The sequence below is a fragment of the Manacus candei genome, unplaced genomic scaffold, assembly GCF_025592945.1.
Source record: "Manacus candei isolate 608988 ecotype Guabito, Panama unplaced genomic scaffold, ASM2559294v1 h1tg000015l, whole genome shotgun sequence".
Classification (NCBI taxonomy): domain Eukaryota; kingdom Metazoa; phylum Chordata; class Aves; order Passeriformes; family Pipridae; genus Manacus; species Manacus candei.
In genome coordinates this window covers 874653-889107 of record NW_026138063.1, presented here as the reverse complement: position 1 = coordinate 889107, position 14455 = coordinate 874653, and the positions used below count along the sequence as shown (strand labels likewise).

General features: G+C 50.1%; 1 protein-coding gene and 1 long non-coding RNA gene across 2 annotated transcripts in view; both read right to left on the bottom strand.

Annotated features, from left to right (window-relative positions):
- ARHGEF26 (Rho guanine nucleotide exchange factor 26) overlaps positions 1–4373 on the bottom strand; it is a 33056-nt gene extending 28683 nt beyond the window's left edge. Inside the window, exons 1-3 of the mRNA XM_051781985.1 lie at positions 3633–4373; positions 2952–3506; positions 1476–1512 (exon numbers count right to left, since the gene is read on the bottom strand). Coding sequence (XP_051637945.1) covers positions 1476–1512; positions 2952–3506; positions 3633–4175 — 1135 coding nt within the window. The 5' untranslated portion in view covers positions 4176–4373. The remainder of the gene's footprint in view (positions 1–1475; positions 1513–2951; positions 3507–3632) is intronic.
- A 2608-nt stretch (positions 4374–6981) lies between these two features.
- Positions 6982–14455, bottom strand: part of LOC127468658 (uncharacterized) — a 70148-nt gene continuing 62674 nt past the window's right edge. Inside the window, exon 4 of the long non-coding RNA XR_007903635.1 lies at positions 6982–7421. This is a non-coding gene — a long non-coding RNA (uncharacterized LOC127468658). The remainder of the gene's footprint in view (positions 7422–14455) is intronic.

The window sequence follows — 14455 nt, the reverse complement described above, 5'->3', positions numbered from 1 at the left end:
GTCTTTGCATTTCACTAAGAGGAGGAAACGATCCCAGTTTCAGAATTAAGGTCAGAACTACTCCAAATAGAAAATTCAAAGCTTTCCTGAGTAAGCACGAGGCCTATGAACCTTAAGACAAAACACCCTATTTGAGTTCTGTCATCATTAATCCAGTACTATCAGTGGCAAAGAAGCCCAGGTGTGGAGCACACCCTGTGCACTTCCCAACCTCCCTGGTCACACAGCCTTTGCAACAGCAGACAGAAAGGACAGAAATTCAACACCACAATGACCCACAGACAGATTAAGCCATTAAGCAAGTGGGCTCTGAAAGGCACTTTTAGATGGGCCAGGCTTTGGATAACATCCAATCCTCCCCTAGAAGGGGAAAGTGGAAGGTCTGGCTGCTCTGCACACAGCCCCAAGCCCATGGTCCCACACCTGGCGGGGTGACCTGTCCCACCTGCCCAGACCCTCCAGCCCCAGTGTTGGACAAGGTCTGGCCTCTGTCTCAGCTCTTTGGGAAGTGTGTACAGGCTGTACAAGAGAGGAAATTGTGTACAGCCACTGCATTCTGAGAGGCACTGCAGAGAAAGTCATCAGCTGGGATCAGTCAAAGGCAGAAGGGAACCACTGGAAGAGAATTTAGAAAATGTCATTAGGAGACAGTGGAGGAGAGAAGAAAATAAGAGTAGGAAAGGGGATGATGCAAACAGAACACAGTGGGGAGTTTTGAAAACAGACACAAGAGGAAGGTAACACAGCAGCTGAGATGAGCTCAAGGAGGCATTAAGCAGAGAAAAGCCAAGTGAGTAGCAGTTATTACAATAAAACTTCCACAGCTCATAGCCAGGAAAGATTTTTTTTCTTGTTGAAATATTGGGAAAATCAGCAAACTTGGCAAAGCCCAGAATTAATAAGTACCACAAAAATGCTAATACATGGATAATGTTTTTCTGGTACTTAAACTTGAAGCCAAGGTAGCACAAAAGGAAAATGATGGCAGAGCCAAAGGATTTGCCCCAGCACTTGAGGAAAAGAGAACCAGCTGTGTGACCCAGCAGCTCAGAGCCTAATGACTCAGGTGTGAGCTGCAGGGGTGACCCCAAACCTGCCAGTCATCCATAATGTCCTGCACCTGGGGAGAGCCTCAGGGAACAGGCCTGAAGGCAGTCCCACCTGGAGGGGCCACTCCCCAAGGAACTGTACAGAACTGTCAGGGCTGAGACAGACACATCCAAGAGCTCATCTTTTGGGAGGGACAGGAGGTTGAGAGGAAAAGAAGCCCCTCACATAAACCCCCATTTTTAGCCTGCCATTTTATAGTCTTTAAAATACCCCTGAAGTATATTTAGGGCCAATATTTCAGTCAGTTTATTGAAAAGCAAGGTACTTAGTCTTTGACTTCCTAGGAAGGAAATGTGAAAACCGACCCTGAAGTTTCTTTCCCATGGGACACAGGGATCAGCCAGCCTGTACAGAACAGGGCTTACCTTCCCCATCGAATGTCCCTTGGCCTTTCAGCATCTTCTGTAGTTTTAACAGAAAAGAGAGAGATCTGTGTTAGAAAGAGAATGCAAAAGAACCACAGCAACAAGAACTTGTTTTATTCAACACTTAGGCACCAAATCAACAGGCCCTAACCTATAAACTCTGGATGTTGGACAGGAGTTCAACAAAAACAACTGTTTCACCACAGCAAGTGGAAAGCTACTCTAGTTTAATTCCTCTCATGCATTGTTTATATGCATTTTCCCAAAATGTTTCATTTTCCCTGTGTTTCAAAAGCACAATATACTGGTTTAAGAGGGGTTCAGTGAACCTACACCTCATCCCACTGTCTCAGCCTTTCCTAGGAGGCCACAAGGCCCAGGACTGAGTGGCTGCCCTTCCACACTCTGCACTCAACACCCACTGTAAGTACTTTGTAAGTGAACGTCTTGAAAGCAAAACAAACTTCTGAAATCAAACAGCTGTTCTGGTGCAACATGTCCTGTGGGCTAAGAGTCTAATAAAACACTTCTGGCAGAGAGCTCTGTGTGTTAGGACAGGACAATGAGACATCCTCCCATTCTAAACATAACTTACTGTTCAAGTCTATTACCAAACCAAATCACTTCCTACTCTGCAGTTGTTCACAACTTGATCAATTCCTATTTCATCACTTGTAGCATTTTCACAAAAGCTTCTATTACCATAATTTTGAATTTGGCTGAAAACTGTCATAAAGCTGATCATCATTTTAATAGCTACAGCATCAGCCCTCAGCCTGGTATAGTTTATTACACAGTTCTAAACACTCCACAGATATCTGTGAATGTATTTCATAAAGTAACAAATTCTATTTAAAAATAAGGAAATACAATATGAACACTATATGTTCAAGCAAAAAAGTATTTTCAGTTAAGTCTTTATAACTTTATTTGAATGCATTAACATGCAATTAAAATCTACCTACTTCTCCCAAGGGATACAACCAAGATTTAAAAACAGGCATTCTGCTTTTACTTGCAAGCATTAAAATTAAGATAACTGAAGTGGTCTCTATCGATTTAAAAACCACACAGCGATTTTTACAAGTAATTCAGAAGCGATGTCTCAGATAGAGGAGAGCAGGAGGAAGTTCATTTTTCTGTCTCTGCTCTAGCAGGCAGAGTTTATTAGGACAATGTCTCTTTTTTTCCTGTTTACTCCTTTCTGGGAAGCGGGTTTTAAGCCATGAGTTCGGCTGGGAGAGCAGCCCTCCGTGTGCTGGGGAATCCAGCAGGAAACGCGAGCAGGAGCACAGTGCTGAGCTGCCCAGATTTCAACAGAATCGTGTCCCTCCAACACCTCGCTAAGAAAACAGCATTAACTAAACAGCAGTAACTACGAGAAGTTTTGCGTTAGCATAAAGCAAACTGAAAAAAAACGTACAGTCAGCAAATCGCTCCTGCGGAGCCGCAGCATCACCGCCCAGCGCACCTCACCTTTATCCTGCCCAGGCTCGAAAACTTCTCTTTATCCTCGACCACGGCTTTCAGGATGGGCTGGGACATTCTGTTCTTCTTCTTGCAGTTGGCGGAGCCGTCCAGGTCCACCCCGCTCACCACGGCCCGGCGGTAGGACGTGGAGCGGAGCCCTCGCCGCAGCGTCCCCGGGCTGCCCCGGCCGCCCTCGGGCTCATCCTCGGCGTCGCTGCCCGGGGGCAGCCGGGCGGTCTCCACCATGCTCCGAGCCTTCAGCAGCCGGTCGTGGCCCTGGGCCCGGCCCGCGGGCCGGCTCTCCGCCAGGCTGAGCGGGATCAGCTGCTGCGAGCCCACCTTCCGCGCCGCGGGGCTGTGCGTGCTCAGCAGCGCGGGGGGCTCCGCGGGGGGACCCCCGGGCACCTCCGCGGGCTCGGCAGCCCTGCCGATCCCCGGGGATCCCTCCGGAGGCTCGGCGGTCCGGCTGACTCCAGGGGATGCCCCCGGGAGCTCGGCAGTCCGGCCGATTCTGGGGGATCCCTTCGGGGGCTCCGCTGTCCTGCCGATCCCGGGGGATCCCTCCAGGGACTCGGCGGTCCGGCTGACTCCAGCGGATGCCCCCGGGAGCTCGGCGGTCCGGCCGATTCTTGGGGATCCCTTCGGGGGCTCGGCAGCCCGGCCGACTCCAGGGGATCCTCCCGGTACCCCCGGGGGCTCGGCGGTCCGGCCGATTCTTGGGGATCCCTTCGGGGGCTCGGCAGCCCGGCCGACTCCAGGGGATCCTCCCGGTACCCCCGGGGGCTCGGCGGCCCGGCCGCATGGCGCGGGATGAGCGCTGGCCGCGAACACGATGCGGTCCCGGTGCGGGGCCAGCCCCGCAGTCCTGGGCGGCCGGGCCCGGCGGCCCTGCCCGCTGCCCGGCGCGGGGACGGTGCCGTTGGCGGTCGAACCGACACGGCTGTCCGGAGCCAGGGCGAGCAGCCGGGAGCGCTCCGGGGACAGCCCGGGCGAGCGCGGCGGCCGCACGGTGCCGTTGGACACGGATCCCATGTCGGGGCTGACGGTGCCGGCGGGCTGGGTCACGGTGAAGGCGCACCTGTCCTCCACGGGGAAGTCGGTGACGAGCAGCCCGCTGGGGCTCTGGTACGACTGCGGCCGGGGCTTGCTCCAGGCGAGGGGCTGCGGCCGCGGGGTCGCCCGCCTCCTCCAGCGCGGCGCGGCGGGGCCCGCCGGGCGCTGCCCGTCCATCGCCGCCCGCCCGGCGCCGCTCGCCCAGGGAGGCGGGCGGGGAGCGCTCTGCGGGCGCGGGGCCAGCGCGGGCCGGGCCGGGCGGGGGCGGGCCGGGAGAGCAGCCCCCGCTCGCACCACCCGCGCCGCGCCGTTCGCTGCCGGGGCCGCTCCCGCCCCACCTGAGGCTCGGCTGGAGGCGGGCGGAGCGGCGCTTCCGCCGCCGGCACAGCCCAGGCGCCCGCCGGGCCGGGGCCCTCCCCTGCGCGCAGGTAGCGGGAGGAGCGGGGTCCCGGGTCCCGGGGCTCTCCCCTGCCCGCAGGTAGCGGGAGGAGCGGGGTCCGGGACCCTCCCCTGCCCGCAGGTAGCGGGAGGAGCGGGGTCCCGGGGCTCTCCCCTGCCCGCAGGTAGCGGGAGGAGCGGGGTCCGGGGTCCCGGGGCTCTCCCCTGCCCGCAGGTAGCGGGAGGAGCGGGGTCCGGGGTCCCGGGGCTCTCCCCTGCCCGCAGGTAGCTGGAGGAGCGGGGTCCCGGGGCTCTCCCCTGCCCGCAGGTAGCGGGAGGAGCGGGGTCGCGGCTGTGCCGCCCCGAGGGCGCGGGGTGAGCGCGGTGCCGGCAGCTGGGCTGACTCACCGCAGGGTTACGGCAACGCCGCGGGCAGGGCGGGCTGGCGGCGCAGCGCTGCCCCAGCCCCGGGCTTCTCGCTGCAGGACCCACCATACCCTCCACATGGAAAAAAGGTTGGAATTTCCCCTTGACACGTGGCCGCGCCGGCAGTCGCGTGCGGCAGTGCCATCCCCTGTACCCTGGCTGTGCAGTGGTGCCATCCCTGTGTCCCACCTCACTGTGCCTGCCCAGGCAGAGGCTCGCGGGGTCCCTGTGCCCCCCACCTGCTCGTTCATTAGGGAACACGTTGCACCTGCCTGACTCGGGCTGGAGTGCTGGGAGAAAGCTGGGAAAGGAGCAGCTTTGTGGTAAAAAAATAGGACGTAAACCATGAATCTGCTGAGAATTCTGACACATCAGCTGGAAACACTGTCTGTAAAAATGGTGAAACTTAAATGTGACTTTGGTAACTTCACCGTACATCTGAGGAGAACAGAGTAAGTTTTAAAAAGCAAAACAAAGGCATGCTCATGTTCCTGTGCCAGCGGCTGCACAGGCCCTGTCTTCTTCCATCATGGGACACGTGCTCTGGCAGCCCAGGCAGGGGTCCCTGTGCTCCACAAGGCACAGGCTCAGCAGAGTCCCTGACAGAAGTGACATGGACGATTTTCTGTTCTATTACATTCAGCAATAATTACAACATGCCCTTGCTTCACTGCCTGCTCCTCTGCAGTTAAAATCTGCTCTGCTTCCATTGGAAAAAAATAATGATCCCTATGTTATAAAAAACATCTTGTCAGAGCATGTGGAGCATTTAGCATGAATAATTATTTAGCTCCACTATTAAATGTCACATTGGACATGAATGTAAAATAAAATTTTAAATACTTCCCTTTTGGTATTACTTTGGTATTACATCGCAAAGCTAAACTGCTTTTCAGGCTTCCCTCAAGTGCATGAAAGACAAAACCTAGGCCTGATTCTGTTCCCGTGTGATTAACACATCCCCTCTGGACTGGCAGAACAGTAACACCTGGAATATTTGGAGACCCTGGAGCCCAAGCTCTGCCTCCACAGCCTGGGACACTGCGGTGCAGAGCTCTGGAGCTGGGCCAGGAGGCACCCAAGGACACAGCTCATACCTGCTGTGTTAGTCCTGCCCTTCCCGCAGAGCTCTGCTGCTGGACCTGGGGGAACCATTCAGGTCATTTCCATGTGAGTGGCCCTCAGGAAACACTCTGCAGGGGGGAGCAGGGAAGGCTTTGTTAGGCTGAGCAAGTTACCTCACCCCTGACTGGCAGGGCCCTGCTTTCATCACCTGTGAGATGCAGACTTGGTTTCTGCTGAGACTTGAACTGAAAGAGCAATCCCAAAAGCTTTGATTAGACCCTGGACTCACCAGTGATGGTGTATGGTAAGTGCCTGGCAGGTGCAGGACTGGAGAACTCCTGGGGGTGGAGGAGAGAGTTTTGGGGAGTGCTCAACAAAATTACTTGGTTTTTTATGGATGGGCACCCACTTGGACTCCTGGATAAACTCACAGAAGGGCCAAAAAACCATTAGATTTGTAACTGTTCTCTCCAGACTTGCAAGAGTTCATGTATCACCAAATCAGAAAAGAATAGAGTAGATTAGAAGTGCTCTATGATATTTTCAAAGGTATAAAAATATTATTTACACTAAGCCTGTTTAGTAGGTAATAAACCATCAGACAAAAATACAGAAGGAAACATAAGGAACAGCCAACCCCATGTACATGCATACAAACCTCAGATATATTAATTCTTCTCCCAGGAGATCCCAGGGAAAACAAAAATCTTACTAAGAATCAAATTAAGCAAAGCACAAAGAAATTAAAATGGGCAAATTTTTATGTCCCACAGATGAGAGAAAACTGCAAATTGCCACTCCAGCTTTAAACAGCCAAAGCACAGGGAGAAGCCACAGGCAGACCCTAAAATGCTGGTTCAGTTGTCAATTGGGATTTCACACTGGATTATTTCTAAAATTATCTCTCAGCTGTCTACATGAAATTGCCAAGGAATTGGATATAGCTACTCCATATTACTTAACTCACAAATCCTAATTATTAATAACCAAGGTAATCAGCTTTTACAAGATTATTCTCTTGCACATACTTATTCACTGTGCTGCAATTACAAGGGTAATTTTGGTTGCACCTCAGTGTTCCATTTCATACACAGTAAAAGAGAAGTAAAACCATACAATAAAATTGCCATCATAAGAAAAGTAAAATCAACTCTATAATTTAAGAGAAGAAAGAAATGTAAACATAGTAATTAACCCGTCCTTCAAAGCCAGGTCACAGTGTGAAATCACTGAGGCACTTGTGTAGCAGTGCCCAAACCTGATAACAAGCCCACAAATAACAGTCAGATTAAACATCACTTTGGAAGGGTTACAGGGTTCAATATATACTTTTGTGTAAGATCTGAATGTGAAAATGTAAATGTTCATGCAGTAACTTACAGGAGATGTGTAAAGACTCGGGGTCGGGCCTGTGCTTTCTGTCAAACGAGAGAAGAGGGAGACGAATCCGTGGGCACTTTGTATGTCCAGTTTCAGAACCATCTCAAACCTCCCCTCCAACTCTGGGCTGTCTCTGGCATGTGCTGGGCTGGAGCTCTTCAATGCTGCAAACACCTGGAGATGTTGGGACACACCTGTAATTCAGTGTTTCTAAATAAACTGACTCAGTTTGCTGTGTCAGTGCTCCCTAACCCATACTTTGATCAGCCCTCTCTGTCCCTCAGTTTTGGGATGTAAGGAGGTGTGGAGCAGAACCTGTGCAGTGGGAACTGCAGCAGAGAGAATTCCAATGCAATGCTGCATCCCTTTGGAACCTTTCCCAAAGCCAGGCCCTGAACTAGCCATGAACACCCCTACAGCTTCAGAGCTGTGCAGGTGACCCTGGCTGCTGGTTGGGCCCATGGTCCCCCACTGCCTCCAGCCTCCTCAGGGGCATTTCCATCAACATCTGCCCTCTGTGCCTCCAAGAGAGGGGACGGGTGAAATGGCTCCAAGGGAAGTGCCCAGCTTTTGGTTAATCCCCCAGGAATCACTGCATGTCCCGTCTGTGTTAACTGACAGCTAGGAAATAATAATAATAATAATACAAGTAACATTCTTTTGAAACTCCTCTCTTTCCCTGGCTTTGGGCAGCTGAAGAACAGCCAGCCCTGCTCAGATCAGAGCAGAATTAGCAGATGGGGGAATAAGGCTCTTACTGCCCCCCAAAACTCCTCCACAGCCCCAGCAGGGACAGAGTCAGCACAGGCGAAGAAAGGACGAGCTGTGAGTGTGACAGAGCTCTGCTGAAATCCCCCTGGCACTGCTCTCACTGCCTGTCCAGGGACATGAACCAGGGGACTGGAGCCTCTTGCCAATGTGAGGAGCAGGATTTTCCCAAGGAGGACACGGTTGCTCCAGCAACACAGGCAATCCCAGAGCACTGCAGCCGTGGGGCGCAGGAAGGGTCAAGCCTTCCGACCTTGTGCCCCCTTTCTTCTCCATACAATGGTGTGTAGGCTGGGAGAGATTTTGCTCTGAACACTGCCAGCCAAATTTTAACCATAAATCAATCCAAGAAGGCAGAAGACAGGTTCTGTAATTATTTCTATTTTCCTCTGAATTTTACTGTTGTTAAAATAATCAGCAGTAGTAGAAAGCTTTGCAGCATTAACCAAAAGCTTTTAGGGGAAAACCACATCACATTGCACTGCAGGAAAAAAGAACCTGTTAGTGCTCCTGGACCATCAAATTTGAAACAAGATGCTCTTTTACTGTTAAACTGGGATGAAAAGACAAAAGAGTAAGAAAGAATGTGTAACCCGAGAAGTCTGACCCTTCCTCTCCAGTTTAGTTATATTCATTGGTTTTCCAATTTTACGATTCCATTTACACATTTAAATTCTAACAGTGAATTTCCTCTCAATAATTCAGAGACCATCCTTTCTATAGGATAATGGTTAATGGAATGTCCCTGAAAATGTAGATATAAATTTTTTTGTCTGATGACTATAGTTCATAAGATGTTGCTGTTTAAAGAGTTTGCAGGATTTCAGACATCTCCCAACAAAAGGATCGAGGCACTGCTTGCCATAGCTGAAAAGTTTTGGTGGTTGCCATTAGAAACTCAAGCAAGGCTGGGAGCCTTCAAGGACAGTCTGTGCAGCTCAAGGATGGTGACTGCTGGGTCTGCTCTCTTTGTTCTCCCTGAGGCTGCACAGAAATGTCCGAGCAAGTGACAGGGGTGGTGGGGGGGGGTGTGAAGAGTGGATCCTTACTGTGGGTACGTTTCCAAAGAGCTGCTGCTTGTTGCCTAAGTTTGGTTTCTGCTGGGATTTTTGGTCTGGTTTTTAAGGAACGAACATTCTGCTCATATAGGAATTAAAATATATGTATATAAATGGAGAACTCTGGTGTTTTTTATTTGTTTCCTGAAGGCTAGGTGATGATTTCTGTGTGTGATACACACTGTCACTCTGCAGTGGGAGCAGGTGAGTCACCTGCCTTGCGGTGCCGCTGGACTTTGCCAGCCTGCCCTGCCCTTCCCGGGGGGTTCCAGGGACAGGGTGCTGGCTGTGAACACACCAGGGACTCCACAGGCCTCTCTGGCTCTGCACAGGGGGCAGCTGTTGCAAACAGAGGCGGAGATTTTCAAAGCTGACTCTCCCGGGTGAGACACCTGAGCCCTGGGGAATGGCTTGGCTGGATTGGATGGCTCACCCCAGTTCTGCTTGACAAGCTGGAGATGGGGCGAAGGTTGGACTCCATGATCTTAGAGGTCTTTTCCAACCTAAATGATTCTGTGATTCTGTACTTGGGCTGATTTTAGAAATGCTGAACCTGGTTTAGTTTCAAACACCTGATTAACCCATAGTTATGTACCAAGTTCCCCTTTGCTGCGTGTAAATGCTGGGATTTGAGGAATGCCATAGCAACAGAATCAGACAGGGAGGGAGTCTGGAGTGCGGGGCAGGGAAGCTCGTGCCTGTTTTTCTCTAATGAGCTGAAGCTCTGGAGTGTGCCTTTCCCCCTCACATTCCAGTTTCCCATTTGTGCTCCCTCTGTGCTCCACACCTCCCTTGGCTGCAGTCCTGCAGTGGAAACTATGCATGGATGCGTGTGGAGCCTGGGGCTGGGGGCTGGGGGCCCTTCATTCCGAACTTCAGCAAGCCCGTGGTTTGGCCTAATTGGCCCCAAATAACCGGGAGTTGGACAGAATTCCCGGATCTGAGGCCACTCTCACATTCCCCCCCCGCCTGGCCCTGGGCTGTGCACAGGGCACTGTCCACACAACACCTCAGCACCCTTGTGTGTGTGAGGATGTTTCTCTTCCAAACATTCTGAAAAATTGGCACTTCTCTTATTATCTTTCCTCTCCAAGCTATTACAGGCGTTCCTAATTCAACTCTGATCCCACTAATTAGCTCAAATACATTTTAATTAGTGGAATTCATTCTGCTGTTAGGTGTGCCAAAATTCATCTCTATGGTTTCTTTGAGCTCAGTTTCTCAAGTTGTCTCCTTTCCAGTCGAGCTCTTATTTTCTAGCAGTACCTTAAGTGTTATTCGTAGTTGGAAATAATTTCTATCCCATCATCTAAGTCCTTTTTTCATCTTTCACCTTACTGTGACTTATTTCCTGACCTACCACACAAAACAGTCGAAATTCTAGACCCGATAGGTGCAGTTATCAGGGAGACAAAGGGAGCGGGGCTATGTAAAGCAGGATATTGCAGGAGAGAAAAGCCCTTCAGTGGGAACAGCAGCAGGTCAGGAGCAGACTGAGAGTCTGAGAATTCATACAGCACTTCTAACAAGACTGAAAAGAAAGAGAAGAGGGGGGTAGAGACACTCACTGAGCCAAGAACAGATTCCCAGAAGAAAAGAACTCTGATTTCAAAAGGAAGGGGGAAAAATGAGTGGATAGAGCAAGTCCTGCTTTGCCAAGGACTCTGATGCAGGAGCATGGCCAGTGCACTCTGCTTGTGCAGCCAGTCTGGCTGAGAGGATTCATTTTATCTGCAAAGCAAGTCCCCAAAGACAAAACATTTTTATTGCTTTCAAGTTGGTTTCAAAATTAGTCACGGACTGATTTCATCCCTTAAATCAAACTGAAGGTGATCAAGACCTTGTAAAAGGCTTTCATCCAGAGAGGCAGTGCTGGACCCAAAATAAGCAGAAACCTTGCCCAGCATCGCTGCTGTGGAGAATAAACCAGTTTATAAATGTTAATAAAGAGTTGAAAAGCTTTTCAAGTTACTCTGACAAAGCTCAGCACGAGAGGCACGTGACAGGATTCCTTCCAGCGGGTCTGGCACGGGCAGGCTCGGGCAGGGGCTGCCCACGGACTTTGCCTAGTTGGGAAGAGCTGGAACAGCGAGAGCCTCTCGGAGGACAGGGACAGACTCATCCCAGCCCCACGGGCTTTGCAAAGGCCTTACAAGTACCTGGAGCTGGAAGGGAGCACAGCACCCGGGTGATGGCCATGGAAACAAAACACGAGCTGCCCTGAGTCACTAGGACAGCACCGCGAGGTGTTGGTGATCCCTCAGGCCGAGCAGAGCCATCAGTGCTGGCTGGCAGCAGCTCCAGGGAGCTTGGGAAACCAGCTGGAAGCACTGAGCCCCCCAGGTGGTTCCACAGCACGGCTGACAGTGCTCTGTGGCCTTCTGAGTGACGAGAAAGAGTCTGGATTGTGGCTTCTGTTCCAGCACTGCTTGTGTGTGTACATGGTCTCACTGTGCTTTGGATCTCATTTTTACAGGCTGCTTTATGTATTTGGAATGGAGGGGGTTTTAATGTTGAATTATGCTCCTCTGGGGTATAAAGAAAGAAGGAAGGAGTGGATTAAGGTACCCAGACATACAGCAAGAATGTTTCTTTCTCAGAAAATGTTGCCTGGCTTCTTCCTCTTGAGCTCTGTGCTGTTAAATACACGGCCTGGATCCATCCCTGGTGTCAAAGTGCTTTTGTTTCATCTACAGTTTTATTCAGTTTCTCAGGAGATGAAAGACAAATAAAGAGGCTGAAAATGTTTTCAAATGCAGCCTGAAAGCACGAGAAAAAACATTAACCTTTTGTTTCATTGCTTGGAAACCCCAAAAAGAGAACTGCAAGCAGCAGTTTGCCTGTGAGACTGTCAGTGCTTCCTGTTCTTGTTTCTGCATGTTCTTTCCCTCTTAAGAAATTAGACAAAGAAGAAAAGGGGTACTAAAATGCTGGCATCCCCTGCCCCAGAGTCCTGAATTCAGCTGGCACTGCTCAGGCCCACTTTCAGCACCTCCCCAGGCAGTGTCAGAGCGGCCACTGGAGCCATGGATAACATTCCTTGGGAATGCTGTGATGCAGCTTATGATCCCCTGTTTTTCAGTGATAAAAGCCAGACACTAGAAGGAAACAGAGAACATGTTTTTCTCTCTAAGACAGAAGAGAAGAACATGTGTTACAAGCCAGTTTACTCACCTCAATACCTACTTGCTCGATATCATAATTAATCAATTCTTCAAGTAGCAAAATAACCAAAATACATGATTTAGCCATCTCACAGTGAGTTGTGTGGGCTCCTTGTAAAAGGCTACTATTTTAAGTTCAGAGATGTTAAAAATCAGATAGAAATGCTTACACAAGGTGACCTATCATGTGCTGAGGGGAGAGAATGTTAATTTTACCAAACAAGATGTTTTTCCATCCAGATATTTCTATGGATTTCCCTGGGTGCTGATGTGCGTGTGCCTTATGGACTCCTGGGACTTGGCAACAGCCACACAATAAAGCTCAGGGGAAAGGAATTCGGTCTGACAGTCCAGCCTGGCACTACCCACACCTCTCTGGCTGTACAAGGAATGATCCTTAATGATCCCTGCAGTTAACTCTGTCCCAGCTCCTCTGTAAATGCTCCTAAATGAGTTTGCCGATTTAGAATTAATTTTTCAGCTCAATTTATAAATGCCAGCTTTAGAAAAATGTAAGCTTAAATTGGAATATGATAAAAATTGTAGTTCCCCTTGTCCAGCTGGGATGTGAGGGGAGTCCTGCAGCAGCTTCCACACTGACCTCAGGCCATCAGCCACCATAAACAGTGGGACAGCTTTTTTTTATAGTGTCATTTTCTTAGTGGGATAAAACCAAATAATTTTTTAGAGGAACTAACGATCTGAAGAACAAAACACTAATTGAATGGATTTTTTAATGAAACAGGCAAACAACCCTTTTACTTGTACCCTGAATCTCTTTACTTTGCTGTTGATGTTTAACTTGATTCCTTTCTGTGGTAACATTCCCTGCAGCACCTCAGGGCACGAGGGAACTGAGCCTGGAATAGCCCTTTTTGTCATCGCTGAAATGCACCAGAACCATTTGCTCAGCACAAAAACGTCCTGAGGAGTGGGAATATTGAGGTTCTCTCAGAAGACAAGGCAGAAACACGGAGCAGTGGCACACCAGTGTCCCAGTCCCTGCTGTGTGGGTCTGAGCAGTGCCCAGTGCCCCCAGTGCCCCCAGTGCCCCCAGTGCCCCCAGTGCCCCAGCCCCTCCGAGGGCACAGCTCAGCCCCTCTGTGAGGGACCAGCACCAGCCGTGCCCGTGGCTGTGGCACCAGCCCGTGGCCACCACAGGGACAGGGGCTCCAGGGCCCTTCCTGACCTGGCCACGCTGGTGACAACCAGCCAAACCTTTTGCACAGTTTGCACTGAGCCGTTCCTGCCCCGAGGCCGGGGGGTCGCCCAGGGGCCGTTCTGTTGGGGCCCCAGGAGCATCCTGGCTGGTTTCTGGGCTGTGCCTGGAGCTCGGGGTCAGCCCCAGCAGCCTGCTGGGTGTCCAGATACAGCCACTCAGCGAGGGAGAGTTCAGAAAGCCATTCCCAAAGCTCCCGAGAATTCCCAGAGAAACATTCGAGGCAGAAGCCAGAGACATTAGAAAGAACAGCCAGCTGCAGATGCTCTTATCCTGGTGAGTGAAAACCTGGGAATACTTGAAATACTCCAGATAGTTATGACTGGGCAGCAAATGCCACAGCAAAGATCTCTTTGTTTTAAGTAAACCATTAACAGAGCAGCCCAATCACAATGATAAAACCCACACTGATATTCTTGGAATAAACTCCCTCCCTGTAGCTGGCCCATCTGAAACTAAAGCTGCAAAAACTGAGATTCTTCCAATAGCAGGAAAAAACACATAAAGAGCAAGCTCCTGGGACACAAAATTTGGAAAGCTGATCTTTGAAACACAGGAGGTTTACTAGAAGTACATTGTATTACAGCAAAGGAGGTCTGCTTTAAAATTTCAGTCCAAAAATAGCCTTTCTCACAGGGTCCTACTTTGAGTGAATATATAATATTAATGTCATATCACATCACATCATATAATTAAAACTTTGCCCTTTGCACAGTCAAATTCTGGTTCTTAATTACCCAACTGATTTAATCCATGGTTATGATTTCAGAAAGAACAGTGTGTTTTAACAACAGTCTATACCTGATTTATTAAAATCCTTGAATTATTGCACCTGGAGGGAGTTTAAGTACCAATATATTTTGCATTTTGAACCAAACAGGCTTGCAGAAAAAAAACTAATAAAAAAAAAGTGTTTCTCAGTTCTCCTCTCTTTTATGTCACCACATACACAGGTCGAACACAGAAAGAAATCAGATTTTCAGTTTAAAATCTGCAGTT